The 15,624-nt window shown below is 37.2% G+C and overlaps 1 protein-coding gene across 2 annotated transcripts in view; it reads left to right on the forward strand.

The window, feature by feature from the left end:
• Positions 1–15,624, forward strand: part of PPM1L (protein phosphatase, Mg2+/Mn2+ dependent 1L) — a 316,127-nt gene that overhangs the window by 83,250 nt on the left and 217,253 nt on the right. Inside the window, exon 1 of one of the 2 annotated variants that reach the window (XM_024928306.4) lies at positions 3,167–3,318. The exons of the other annotated variant lie outside the window; for it this stretch is intronic. Coding sequence (XP_024784074.1) covers positions 3,301–3,318 — 18 coding nt within the window. The 5' untranslated portion in view covers positions 3,167–3,300. Of the gene's footprint in view, positions 1–3,166; positions 3,319–15,624 lie in introns of those variants that run through there. 2 annotated transcript variants of the gene reach the window in all.

The following is a 15,624-nucleotide window of genomic DNA, read 5'->3' on the forward strand; positions in this document are numbered from 1 at the left end:
AGAGGAAGACAGACCTACACACAACTTGCCTTCTCACCATGAGATGCCCTCCGCTCTGTTATGACATGGCAAGAAGGCCCTCACCAGATGCTGGTGCTATGCTCTTTGACTTCCCAGCCTCCAGAACCATTATCTAAATAAATCTTTATTGTTTATAAATTACCCAGTCTGTGGTAATTGGTTATAGTGACAGAAAACAGACTAAGACAACTTATTTGTAATTATGTTTGCATAGCAAACTCACTGTTTTTACTTAGATTATATGACGTAGTCATAAGAAATAGCCAACCTTTCTAGTACATTTTTTCCCACACCTTAGATAAGATTGAAAAACCAGCAATTTCCCATCTCTAGGAGTGGGTGGGGAACTCTTAGAGCTGCTGGATTGCAAGGGGAAGTAAAAAAAAAGTTCTCACACCCCAGACCAGTCTTTTGCCCACCACTCTTATGGTTTATTTTTAAAACAAGGTCATCATTATTATGGATACATCAGGCTTTCTTAGCCTGATATCATTAAACGTGCAATTCATTTTGTGATTTCCCCCTGAGTGTGTGCTCACCTTCTGAATATGATTTGACTTCCCAACTGGATTGGTCAGAGGGAGGGAATGGGTAGGTCCTGCAGTTTAGAATATAGGTGTTTCTATGACTATTTATTTTTAATTATAACTTAATAAATTGACATTCTAGCATTAAACAGCAGTCTTGTGACTGTGGTCAGTGAACCTGCCAGTGAAATTTCAAATCTCTTTGGTCAGCTGACACACTCAGTTTTGAACTTGGGCAGCTCAGAACCAGATCCTAGACTGTAGCAAACTGGTCAAAGTAATGAATGAAATTTTGGGAGCCCCGTTGGAAAGCCTTTCCCTAGGTGACATAAAAAATATATCTCAAATGTATGCATTTTTCCTATTTGAATTTCTTTAGTGATAGATTTGAGACATACGGTTTATAAAAGTCATGGAGTAGGGAGGGATAGCCCCATGAAAGTGTTAATAGGATTTCAGATAATTTTGGGAAATGCTGGTTTAAGTGAAGGTAACTGATTTCTTTATGGGGACTTTTCCAGAACATTTAATCTTCTAATGAGTGATCCAGTAGGAACAAATGGTAAGTGGTGTTTCTCAACCTCATTTGCTAATGGTACTTTTAAAATGTTTCCTTGGCAGCACTTTTGGAAAGCATCGTGAAATATTTACCAAGTGCAGCCTTAAGAATACAATGAAATTGAGATATTTCTGGAATTTTCCTGGTGTCTAGTCAGTTTTGGGAAATTTATGCTGAACCCCAGTTTGCATTGGGTTTCATAAGACCTACCAGAGAGTTCTGGAATCCACAGGAATGACCATTTGCTCACTAGGTATCTGTATTAGTGAGAGTTCTTCAGAGAAACAGAACCAATAGGATGTAGATACAGATATACATGTAGATATATGAGCTGAAATTTATTAGTGGGATTGGCTCACACAATTATGAAGGCCGAGAAGTCCTACAGTGGACTGCATGCAAGCTGAAGAACCCAGGAAGCCAGTGGCTTGGCTTAGTTCAAGTCCAAAGGCCTGAGAACCAAGGCCTGGTGTAACTCTCAATCTGTGGTCAAAGGCCTGACAACCTGGGGATGCTGCTGGCACAAGTCTCCAAAGGCTGGAGAACCTGGAGTTCTTATGTCCATGGATAGAAGAAGATGGTATTCTATCTCCAGGGGAGAGAGAGAGAGAGAGAGAGAAGGAGAGAGAGATATTCTATCTCCAGGGGAGAGAGAGAGAGAGAGAGAGAAGGAGAGAGAGAGAGAGAAGGAGAGAGAGAAAGAAAGAGAGAGAGAGAGGAGAGAGAGAGAGAAAGAGAGAGGAGAGAGAGAGAGAGAGAACATATTTGCCTTTCTTTCTATCTGGGCTGTCAGCTGATTGGATGGTGCCCACCCACTTTGGGTGACGGAGGATCTTTCTTATTGAGTCTACTGATTCAAATGTCAAATCTTTTCTGGAAACACTTTCACAGACATGTGCAGAAATAATACTTTGCCAGCTCTCTGGGTATCCCTTAATCTAGTCAAGTTGACACCTAAAAGTAATCATTACAATACATGAACCTGGAATTGTCCCAGTGTGGACCCAAGGCAGAAATGGAATTTAGTAATCTGGGGTTGGGAATCTGGATGTACATATTGTGAGTCATCTTGGAATTGCCAGAGTCCAATACTTTTTTTTTTTAATCTGTATATATTTTCTCCTGATAGCTTACTTCTTAAAAGGGAACTTCCCAGGTTGAATATGCAATGCTTATTAAGACCCATTCCAGAACCCAGCTGTGTTCTCACAGATAGGACTCAATGAGCACAATGGTTAAATCTTTATCCTTACAGAGATTGTTTTTTTCAGAGGATTGGAGATTAGATTATAGAGTAATATGGTTTTATAGACATTCATGTTACTTTCTTTGATTCTAGAATAAGGAAACAGAATGCAGAGCTACATTTCTTAATATGAAATGGTGATTGCCAGTACAGCCCAACTGTATATTTTCAGTGTGTAATGACAACATTAGGAGGAAAATTGATTAGTACTTTTAAAACAGCAGGAAAATTATTTCTGCCCAAACATTGATTAGCCTTTGAATGGACTTTGTTATAATTCTTTTCTTCCACAGACTGCAGGGTGCAGCACAGTCATATTTTAGGCAGAGTCAAGCAGAGAAACCTACTTGCCGCTATTAAACTTATTACTGCCTTTTCCAGTGGGTGCAAATAACTTTGTCTTCAGTAGTTACACTCTCCTGGCTTGATAACACATAAGGACTTCTTTGTTTATTTTGATTAAAGAGACTAAAGATACTTTTGTCTTATGTGAAATGTGAAAACAGTGAAATATTGAAATTTTTTGATGACATATATTCCTCCTTTTGGCTTATAAATGTCAACTTGTTTAGCTTCCTTGCATGAGTGCTTTAAAATTTATTAGCTGAAGCTCAGGTAATATTAATTTGTTCCTGGTTAAATGTTATATAAAATATAGGAATAAAGAAAACTGAGGTCCTTACCCTCAGGTAACTTATATATTTGAGGAGTTAAGACATAGAAATAAGATAAATAGGAGAGTTTATGATAAGCCCCAGATGAGTGGGTTGGAATATTACATAACCAATACAGGGTTTCAGAAGGAGAGAGATTTTGTGTGCGTGCATCCTGAAATAGTTGGGGAGGACTCATGCAGGAGCTGGAACTTGGAGATGGGAAGAATTCATCCAGGTGGAAGAGGGTAGGAGGGATGCTGGTGCCATTAGCAGAGAGGGCTAGACCAGAACATGCCTGCTTTTTCAACAGTGAGTAGATCTGTTTGGCTCTAATAGAGGACTCATGATGGGGGGTAATGAATAATGGGAAATAAAACTAGAGAGGTATGTTGAATTCAAATTGGGAGGGGCTTTGAATGCCAGACAAGGGAATTTGGACTTTATTCTGTAGAAAATGGATGAACAGTGAAGGTTCTTAGCCAGGAATAAGAAGAAAATTGAAGAAATTGCTTTGTAGTTTAGTTAGAGCAGAAGCAGCATACAGCTCTGAACCCAAGTGCCTTAGATGGAAGATAAGGGCAAAAAGAACTGTATGCAAGCTCTGTCTTCACTTCTGATGAGATGCAGGAAGAAGTTAGCTGCTTAATTCTCTTTATTTTTCCTTCTCTCATTTAAGGCTTGTATTAAATCTCTTTTTCAGTCTTAAAATGCATTAATTCAAATTTGACCTTCCTTACTGTCTGATAGTTGAATATCCAAAGCTATTTTCAGTTGTTCCAGATTGTCACAGGTTTTGATGTCTAGGTGCCAACTGGAAGGGCCAAACCTGGCCTGCGGAGGATTGTTTTTAAAATCTGATTCTAAATTAAGCACTTTGAGACAGAAGAAATGAGATGTGGCCTAGTTCTAACTCACCATTTAGCTAAATGTATATGTATTTTTTTCTCTGCCTAAATATTTGTCTTATTCTTTTAGACCCAAAAATCTCAGAGCCAAGAATATTTAGATTCCCTTTCACTCTTTCACTTTTTCCAATAGTTTTTGGCTTTTACTATACTTAATAAGTTACACTTATAAAGGAATGTCTCCAAATCTAATTCTTTTTTTTTTTTTAAATTGTTTTAAATTCCTGGCCCTCCTCCTATCCTATATCTCACAAATTATTAAAATGGAATTGAATTTATTTCTTGAAGGAGAAGCTACTGATAGGATTTAGACTTTTAAATATCTAAAATTAAGCTCTAAACAATAGTGTTCCTATTAGCAATAGAAATTGTGGTTATAGAGAAACAGAGTATAGTGTAAGCTTTAGAGCAAGCCTGTCCAACCCGCGGTCCATGTGCCATATGCAGCCCAGGACGGCTTTGAATGAGGCCCAACAAAAATTCGTAAACTTTCTTAAAACATTATGATTTTTGTGTGTGTGTGTATGGCAATTCTTTTATATATATATATATATATATGTATATATGTTTTTTTTAAATGGTACTTTAAGTTCTAGGGTACATGTGCACAACGTGCAGGTTTGTTACATATGTATACATGTGCCATGTTGGTGTGCTGCACCCATTAACTCGTCATTTACATTAGGTATATCTCCTAATGCTATGCCTCCCCTCTCCCCCCACACCACAACAGGCCCCGGTGTGTGATGTTCCCCTTCCTGTGTCCAAGTGTTCTCATTGTTCAGTTCCCCTAGTTCAACCATTGTGGAAGACAGTGTGGCGATTCCTCAGGGATCTAGAACTAGAAATACCATTTGACCCAGTCATCCCATTACTGGGTATATACCCAAAGGATTATAAATCATGCTGCTATAAAGACACATGCACACGTATGTTTATTGCAGCACTATTCACAATAGCAAAGACTTGGAACCAACCCAAATGTCCAACAATGATAGACTGGATTAAGAAAATGTGGTACATATACACCATGGAATACTATGCAGCCATAAAAAGTATGTGGCAATTCTTAAGAAAAGCTCATCAGCTATTGTTAGTGTAGTTTATGTGTAACTCAAGCCAATTATTCTTCCATGTGGCCCAGAGAAGCCAAAAGGTTGGATACCCCTGCTTTTGAGCCAGAAAAACCTGTTTTAAAATTCTCCCTCTGCCACTCACTACTTAGGTGATCTGAATGTATTACTGTGACCACACATCCTTATTTGGAATTCCATGGGTAGAACTTAAAGCAATTTCTTTTCTCTTTATATAAGTGGACTCTGGTCTAATACTTACAGTGATAGAGTATGGGTAAATACACAAATAGACTTTTAAGGGTATCCTTTAGCCTTCAGACTTTCTGAGACCTGCTGAGATACAGAAGAGAAGAAGTGGAGAGACTCCATGGGCAAAGAGGGACTTGAGAGTTATGGCTCCTCAAGATCTAGGTTCTTATTCTCACTGAGCCTCGGCTTCTTCATCTCTAAAATGGAGAATAATATTTAACTTATAGAGATATTATGAAGGTAAAAATAGATAATTTAGCACAATGCTATATATATATGTTTTAAATACTTGTCTTTTGCCAGATACCGGTTTGCAAATCTTTTCTTGCCATCTATGGATTATGTTTCCATCCTCTTCACATGTCTTCTGCAGAGGAAAATTTTTAATCTTAATGATTTACGACTTGTCAGTTTTTCCTTTTCCTGGATTATGCTTTCAATGTCATGTCTGAGAACTGTTTGTCTAGCCCTAGATTATGAAAATTTTTTCTATGTTTTTTAAAGAGCCTTATTGAAATATAATTAGCATACTGTACAATTCACCCATATAAAGTGTACAATTCAATAGTTTTTAGTTAGGTTCACAGAGCTGTGCAACTGTCATTCTGATAAGTTTTAGAACATTTTCATCACCCCAAGCAGAAGCTTTCTACCCATTAGCAGTTATGCTCTATTTCTCCCCATCTTCTTGTCCCCCCAGCCTAGGCAAACACTAATCTACTTTCTGTCTATGTAGATTTGCCTATTCTGGACATTTTATATAAATAGAATCTGTGGTCTTTTGTCACTGGCTTCTTTCACTTGAACAGTGTTTTCAAAGTTCATCCATGTTGTAGCATGTATCAGTATTTCATTCCTTTTCATTGCAGAATAATATTCCATTGTATTAATATGAATATATAAGATTTTGTTTATCTATTTATTAGTTTATGGACATTGGATTGTTCCCACTTTTTGGCTACTATGAATAATGCTGCTATGAACATTTGTGTACAATATGTGTATGGACATATGTTTCTTATATATCCAATATGTACATAAAAAGAATATGGTACATATATTGGTGTATGGTTGGTAGAAATGCCTATTCAGAGTCTTTGTCCATTTTTTGTTTTAATCTTTTTATCATTGAATTGTAAGAGTTTTAAAATATATTCTGGATATAAGTCGTTTATTAGATATATGATTTGCAAATGTTTTTTCCATTATTTGGGTTGTGTTTTCATCTTCTTGATGATATCATTTGTAGCACAAAGTTTTAGATTCCATTGAAGCTCAATTTATCTATTTATTTATTATTATTATTTTTGGTCTCTTGTGTGCTGTTGTATCTAAGAATCCATTGCCTAAGCCAAGGTCACAAATTTACTCCAATGTTTTCTTTTAAAAGTTGTATAGTTTTTGCTGATACATTTAGGCCCTATGATACATTTTGACTTTTGTGTATGATGTAAAAATTTCTTATGCTTCCTTCTAAAAATTATATAGGTTTGTGTTTTTGTGTTTTACATTTAAATCTGCGATCCATTTAAGTTAATTTTTGTATAATGTATGTCAATTATGCCAGTATCATTTGTTGAACATAAGCTAAATTTTTAGGTAAAAATTTAAGTGCCCTATATACAGTCAGACTTCAAGCTGGTTTTTCTTCAGAGAAGGAAATATATTTGAGAAGGGATCTTCCACTTTATTTAGACTTTAAAGAAGAAAAATAAATAGAAAGTAGAAATATTAAGAAACTACAAAGTAGGTGTACCACCTCCATTTTTCCAATTGCAAAAAGAAGATAGTTTTTATAAAGGTGCTTCATAATACCACTTAAAAGATTTGCAAATAGAATAGTATTTAATGAGATTATCTTCCAATAAAGAAAATGGAAAGGTTTCTCACTGAAGGTGAAAACACATATATTATTTTAAAAGTTCTGAAGTCTTCAAACTAAAATAATGTACTATAACAAAAAAACTTGGTTTTTCATATTTCAAGTCTTTTTGTCTGGATCTTTGTTCATTCATGGCTTTTATTAGGTTTGCGAACAGTTGGCGGACATGTGGTGAAGTCACACCTCATTAATAGAATATAAATTTTCCATGTGGTTTTGTTGCCTCTTTGCAGTTATTTTGCTTTAAGACAAACTTCTGTTTCATAAAAGTTGGGTCTTTCTGTCTTGGGAAATCTCTGCAGATACTTCATATTTGTTTTAAATTACACATCGTCTCTTAAGTTTTCCAGTCATGCTTTATACTTCATTGTGTTCCTTAAAAATGTTGTATTATTAGGATCTTCACCTTGAAAGATTGTTTCAAAAAATTGTTATTACATTGAAATAAGTCTTTTAAAGTACAACAGTGTCCTGTTATCTAGATTAGATGGATAACTGAGGATTAGAATATATATGGAAGATCAGTCACCAGTTAAATTGGTTGGTTAGTTATAAAGTATATGTTGACAGTGTGCATAGTGCTTTGTGATACTCTTGAAAAAAATTTTTAATTGACATATAATTTTATAATTAGCATACCATAAACTTCACCTTTTAAAGTGTACAAGTTAGTGCTTCTTTTTAATATGTTCACAAAGTTGTGCAACTGTTACCCCTATCTAATTCTACATTGTTATTTGTTAATTGCTTATTATTTATTTTTTACTAGTTTTTTATGTGTAGCTTACTTCAAAATATATTTGAGGTAATTTACAGTAAGAGACTCATTATAACAGGGCCACTATGATATAAGAGGTCAAAAACAGTAGTAGAAAGGAAAGAATACCAAAAACTCAAACTGAAATTAACGTAGTATTGCTATTAGGCAAAGCATATAAATCCAGAACTCTGAATCTGGTAGCATTTTTTTCTTCTATCATGGTGCCAAATTTATTTCTCCTAAGAACTTGCTTTTCTTAAACAAGTCAAATCACACTGTTTCTTCCCTCTTTAAAGTTCCCTCTTGATTCTCACAGCCAAAAGTCATGTTTCATATTAATGTTTGAGACTTATTCAAGGTCACATATATTTGGGGGGCAAACATGGCATATCTTCTTGTAGTATCAATTTTTCCTAAAAAATTTAGAGAAGAACCAATATTTTATATTAATTTTAAAACATTGCTTAATGTAAAAAATAGATATAGAGTGGAATGAAGAATTTGCCTGAAATCAATGCAAGATTTCAAATAGATATGCTCAATTGTGATCTCAGCTGAGAAAAAGTGAAGTGAAAATAGAGTAGAATAACGAATTTGCCTGAAAGGAATGCAAGACTTCAAATAAATGTGCTCAATTGTGATCTCAACTGGTAAGTGTGATCTCAGGAACCCTTCTGCCCTTCCTAGTACATATTTTCTCTTTGCCAGTAGTGATGCTGCCTTGGAAATACCTGCAAAAACTGCAAAGTTCTGGCTTACCAAACCAAACACACACACCCAGGGACATACCAAAAACAAAACAAAACAAAACAAAGCAAAAACCTCAGAAACAAAACAACCCAACAAATGCCCAAGCCTTATTTCCAAATCCTAAGATTGGTATAAAACCACTCACAATATGCTAAACTTCTCTCAGATTGGGACCAATATTGGGCCTTTTCCAGATTCTTCTTGCCTGGAACACCACCATGCTTCCTGCCCAGCCTATCAGATCACCACTCCTTCCTCGGATCTCAGCTGTGAAATTTCTGTACAAGTTGCTGTGTTCCCTAGGCATTGTGTTTCTGACTCTGTCCTCTGTTGCTGGAATTACCACAGTGAATTATTATGGAATGGAGGGCAGTCTGATTAGGCATAGAGTACGATGGTAATGGATGCATATTCCTTCTTAACTGCAGACTCCTCAAAAGCAGGGTTCATCTTTTACTCATCTTTATATTCTTGGTGCTTCCTATTGCTCCCGACACATAGTACATATTTAATAAATGTATTCTGGAATTAATGAATAAATTCTGAATGATAATAATTTGTGGAGTATAGTAATGCAGATAATTTTATTTGGGCTTAGTAGTTTGTTTTTGTTTTGTATTTTAGAATAAATGGTTTTCTCATATTTCTTATTCCCTTCTTAGTGCATCCCAGTAAGGCTTCTAGCACCCATCAGTGTACTGAAACTGCTCTTGCTGGGTCAACAACAACCCAGGGTCCAAATCTAGTGGACTTTTTTTTCCCGTTGCTTTCTTAATGGAGCTTTCCATTGCATTTGACACTATTGTAACTTCTTCATTTTTGAAGCTCCTTACTCTCCTACTTCTGAAACAGTGCCCTCTCCCACATCTTATATCAACTATTACATGTCAACAGGCTATTCTTCTGGCTGCTTCTTAAATGTTTGTTAGTGTCCGCAGGTTCTATCTTCCACTCTTGTCCTTCTCTACCTTGCACTGGGGCATCTCCCTCTGTAGTCTCCCTGTGTCTGTTCTGTGACCATAATCATTAGATTGGGGTCCTTAGTTCAGTTCCTGTGTGAATATTCTTCTCATCTCTGCAGCTGCCTCCTTGGCATTGCCACCAGAATAGTCCAAAGCTTCACAAATGTTTTATGTCTAAAATGAAATTCCCCTTCTTTCCTGCTAAACTAGTTCTTCTATTAACATATTCTTTCTCTCATTTTATGAAAGTATACCATCTACTCAATTACTGAAGCTGGAAATCTGGCAGTCCTCTAGGATCCTTCTTCTTTACTTTCCGCTTCAAATTAACCACGAAAACCTCTCATTTTTTTCCCCTGTGTATTTCACAAATTAATTTTATTATCCAAAGCGATGGCCTTCTCTCTCCAGTACTACCACAGGGTGGAGAGTGCATATGGGGAGTGGAGAAACTGACACTATCTAGCCCAGTGACCTCATTTTGAACCTAGTAATCCAGGACTTGTCAGTTAGATGGGCATATATTAAACATTAAATAATTGGTGTTTTCTGGTCCTGGCATTTCCAGAAGCACTCTATCTTTTTTCACAGCTACACATGCACTATTTCTTGTTTCGTGCCTCATAGTTTCCCTGCTGGCCTGTCCTGCCCTAGGATTCTTTGGACTACCCTAGACCTAGAACGACTTGGGTCTTTTCCAGAGCCACATTAGGGAATGTTCTCCAGAACTTCTTTCACATTCAGCATTCCCTGCATCCAAGTAGCAGTCAGAGGACTCTGGCATGGCCAGGAGACCTGCATTCTCTTTCTTTCTTTCTTTCTTTTTTTTTTTTTAAGATGGCGTCTCGCTCTGTCGCCCAGGCTGGAGTGCAGTGACACGATCTTGGCTCATGGCTCACTACAAGCTCCCTCTCCCGGGTTCATGCCATTCTCCTGCCTCAGCCTCCCGAGTAGCTGGGACTACAGGTGCCCACCACCACGCCCGGCTAATTTTTTTTTTGTATTTTTAGTAGAGACGCAGTTTCACTGTGTGAGCCAGGATGGTCTCGATCTCCTGACCTTGTGATCCGCCCGCCTCAGCCTCCCGAGTAGCTGGGACTACAGGCGCCCGCCACCACGCCTGGCTAATTTTTTGTTTTTGTATTTTTAGTAGAGATGGAATTTCACTGTGTGAGCCAGGATGGTCTCGATCTCCTGACCTCGTGATCCGCCTGCCTCAGCCTCCCAAAGTGCTGGGAACTTGGGCTGGAATCCGGGGATGATTAGGAAAAACAAGCCATGCCTTGTCTTCCGTACACTCACACCCAACACTCATACTTCGCTTCTGGCCACTAAAATATGTGGAGGTTTTTCCTACACAGCCAATTCTCTGACACCAGCTGAGTGTCTTACAATTCAACGCAGTTCTGACACTATCTACCCACAGGTTAAGGGCTCAGTCCCACAAGACTGCCCTTATTTCAGACACTGATCACAAGTCCAGATTGTCACTTACACTCCTCACCTACGGCTATCAATCAGAGGTTCCCATGAGTGTGTCCTTAGGTTTGATCATTTGCTAGAATGGTGCACAGAACACAGGGAAACACTTTACTTATGTTTACCTGTTTAATACAAAGGATACAACCCAAGAACAGCCAGATGAAAGAGATTCATAGAGCAAGGTCCAGGGGAAGCACTAGATTTGGACAGTGGGTTGTTGTTGACCCAGCAAGAGCAGTTTCAGTACACCGATGGGTGCTAGAAGTCTTACTGGGATGCACTAAGAAGGTAGCATTCCTAGCACCTCCATGTGTTAGGGAAGCTCTCCAAACCCAGTCTTTTTGGGTTTTTATAGAGGTTTCATTAAATAGTCATTGTTGATTAAATCATTGGCCATTAGTGATTTAGTCAACCTCCAGTCCTGCCCCTCTCCCTGGACTTTGGGGGTTGAGGCTGAAATCCCAACCCTCTAATCACATGGCTGGTCCCTCTGGCAACCAGCCCCATCCTGAGGCTATCCAGGAGCCTCCAGCCACCAGCCATCCAATAAGTATACAAAAAGAAACATCATTTTGGAGATTTCCAAAGGTTTTAGAAGCTGTGCACATGGATACTGGGCAGAGACCAAATATATATTTCTTATTATGTCATGGGCAATTACCATTTTCTCCTGGGCTGGCAGGGAATAGGTCTGCTTAGCCAGCTCTCAATCTGCAGCTCCATGTCATGACTCTACCATTGATTCCATAGAGGGAGAATCTTATTTCACTTTAAGGATATTGCTTCTTACTCTTTTTTTTGGGGGGGGGGTCATTATTGTTTTTCTCTCTTACAGTTTTTTGGTCATTACTGTTTTCCCATACTTGTCAGAGAGTAATCCCCCCACCCCACCTCCCTGTTTTCTCTCTCCTGTCAGTCCCAGCACTCTCTAAAAGACATGCTTGTAAATATGGTCATTTTTATACCTTTTTAATTTTCTTCCCTCTGTCACAAAAGATTTGAAATATTATACCACCGTAAGACCAGATAGATGTTAAATTTCACTTACCTTATAGGCAAGAGTTTCTTTTTTAAACAGGATTGTGGGGTGATAGGATCTCATTGTTTAGAAAACCAGAGGGGTAGCTCCTGTCGTCAGCGATGATTAAAAATTAAAGGTAGTGTCTGCTTCTGATTTATCTGTATTTACTTAAGTAGATGTGTTTTTGATTGTCTATCACCTAGGGCTAAAAAAAGGGCACCAAATCAGTGATTCTATTATTTTCTTTGAAAAGTTGAGGGCTATGTCCAAACTTGAGGCCAAGCTATGTTGAAAATAGGTAATTTAAATGCCTGGTTTGTTAGGAGTAAATTACCGCTGCCAGTAGATTCCGTGGCTGCTTGGCAGGGGTAATTTGCTTCATTGCAGTGTTTTCTAGTTGAGGTAAATTATTCCTTTTAGAAAGTTAAATCTTCGTAGAGAAAGTAAACATTTCATCTTTGAGAAGGAAGAATAGCTTGTTAAAATATTGAAAACATTTATTGAACATCTAACATGAAGCTTTGACAGGAGAAGAAAAGAGATACATTTTAGAGAACAAGACTTTTCACCGAGAGTATGTCTTGAGTAAAGCGCTTAGTAGGAGCATTAGTTATCTAGAGGGAAAGATCCGATACTTGGGGAATGAAGAGAGAGGCAAGCCAGGAAATGGGAAGGAAGGAGGAAGGTGGAAAGGTACCCAAGACACATTCTGCTGTTACTCCGTAGTGACCCTTTCCGAAGCCTGTATTTCCTGAGCCAAGACCTTACATTGTCTTTCAAATATCAGGCCTGGTTTTGCTCTTCATAGGAAATGAGTTCATTGTTGTTTTTGACATCCTGTCGATTTTTTCCCCTTGAAGAGTAGATAATTAGAACTTTGATGAAGAAAAGGTCCTATGTTCTGTTTTATACATAATCATTTTCTGAACCATCAAGTGTAATTCAGCTTCAATCTTCAGGGCGAATGAAGATTACTTAGGATGTATTAAACTGTGTGAATTTAATGTTCATGACAAGTGTTTCATAAAGGAAGATGCTGGCTATTATCTCTCCTCAGAAGGAAATTGTTGATAAGAAACCATTCTGAGAAGTAAGATTTATGGCAACATCAGAGGCTAGAGAAGCTGGGGCAGCTGAGTACCCAGGACGATCAGGACAACTAGGACAATTCAGTTTTTCTTGTGCTGTCTTTTGTGTTACAAAAACAAAAAAAATAAATTTTTATATAGCCTCACTCCAAAAGCAATTAAGGAAAATATTTATTCATTAAAAGCAATGCTGTATTTTAATGAAGCATGTTAATGTTTGACAGAGATAGTTTATTAAAAAGGGATAGCAGTGAGAGAGCTTTTCCCCTTTTTATTGTTTTTCCCCTCAAATAAAATCCTTACATTTGAATAATTTATTGATTCAGGACAGAGTGGGTTGGTAATTTTATCTTGACCTCATTCATCCAAAGAACCATATAACCCAAATACAAAAAGTCAGACTCTTATGCTTCAAAAACCAATGCTATTTAAGTAAATGAAGTTAATTTAACTCATTCTCTTTAAACAAACTGGCTGGAAGGGTCAACTTTTCAATGACTGTACAATCAGCAACTATGCTTTTAATATCGTACTTTTCCAAATGTATTCTGTGGATGGTTGGTCATCTCTAAAGGTACTTCAGGTCATTTACTGTAGAATTTATGTTTATAACACTGTATTTTATTTCTTCTAGAGTTCACCAAAAGCAGTGTCATTTCATCTTTTAACTGAAAACAGATATTCTTTAAGATGTTAGTTTCCTGTGATTGCTGATATAAATTATCATAAACTTGGTGGCTTAAAACAGTGGAAATTTGTTTTCTCACAGCTCTGGAGGCCAAATTTAAAAAATCAAGGTGTTGACAGGGTCCCACTCCATATGAAAGCTCTAAGGAAGCATCCATTTCCTGCCTCTCCAGCCAGAGGTAGCTTCTGGCATTCCTTGGCTTGTGGTTGCATGATGCCAGTCTCTGCCTCTGTGGTCACATTGCTTCCTCCTCTTTTGTCTGAAAACACCCTCTGATTGCATTTAGGGCCAAACTTCTCAAGGCCCTTAATTTAATCACTTTTTCTTTTTGGCAGTGGGAGGGAGCATATAAAGTAATAATCACAGGTTCTGGAGATTAGGACATATACGTAATTGTTTTGGGGGCCACCATTCAGCCTACTACAAATACTTTATTCTTTTTTATTGCTCCATAGATTTAGAATGTTCACTCTACCTATCCTACCTGTATTAAGAATATATCATTATAATCTTTCTAAAATCCCATGTAGATCTAGATAGAGCAGAAAATACAAACTTTTCCCTTTCCCAATAATCAACCTACATTTAATTATTCATGCTATGATGGACTGCATAAATTAAAGAAAAAATAGAAAATCTGAAAGGGAAGATAATGATCTCATTGTTATTTATAGTTGACCATGGTCAACTATAAAAGTATAAAAATGCTAAAATTATTAAATGTCATATTTATGATCATTTGTTCACCTGAAGAGTATTGAATAATAAGGGGTACATTTGGGTTATACTGAATGAGTGTTGAAAATGATTGAAAATCATTGAAAATAATTTATTTGGGGTTGAAATTTTATCAAATAAATAATCTATAAGGTGTATACATTATGAGCAAGTTAGCAAGAGTGTCTTGATACAAAGTATTGGTAAAAGAAAAGGTAGTTCACACTGAGTTTGTTTTCAATTTAATTCATTTTTGCAGATGTCAACAAAATCTTTCACCTTTTTATAGTATTCAGGAAGAAGAGAGCATGTAAGGTCAAACTTTAATTAACTTTTCTTTGCCTATAGTGGACTTTCCCTACACAAATAGGTACTTATATTCTGATCACAAGTCCCCACACATCGGTTGTAGATAGCAATGTCAAGTTAGTGCATACCCAGCTACTAAAGTTTACTGGACTTTCAGGTGTTCTTGGCATGCCAGGCAGGTGGTACCCAGTTATTTAGAGAGTTCTTTCTTTCAGACCTTAGACATGTCTTTTACATATAAATTACTTAGGTACTTTGACCGCATCATGTGGTTCAGTTTGTTTTACAATGAAGACTAGAGCTTGGGGAAGGGTGGTTTTTGTTGCCCATGCTTACCTGAAATTCAGAAAACTTATCTTGAAGGAGCCAGAGCCAGTTGGTATATCTCTGAGAACTGTCCTTAGACTCTTAGCTGGGTGGTGTTTTCCTAGTCCTTGTGTAAAAGGGTAAAGATGGTGGAATGTACAAAGTAAAGTGTTTTTAGGATATACGTATCTGGGTGCCACAAAGGGCATGAGTAGGGAACAGTGAAGGATAAGGGTGAAACCATTCATTGATCCTAATCATGGAAAGCCTTGAATACCAGGCTTAGAAGTTTGGATTTTCTCAATGTGCAAAAATCGGTAGCATTTCTATATACCAACAATATCCAAGCTGAGTGCCAAATCAAGAACACAATTCAATTCACAGTAGAGACACATAAACACACACACACATACACACACA

The sequence above is a fragment of the Pan paniscus genome, chromosome 2 (genome assembly GCF_029289425.2).
Source record: "Pan paniscus chromosome 2, NHGRI_mPanPan1-v2.0_pri, whole genome shotgun sequence".
Classification (NCBI taxonomy): Eukaryota; Metazoa; Chordata; class Mammalia; order Primates; family Hominidae; genus Pan; species Pan paniscus.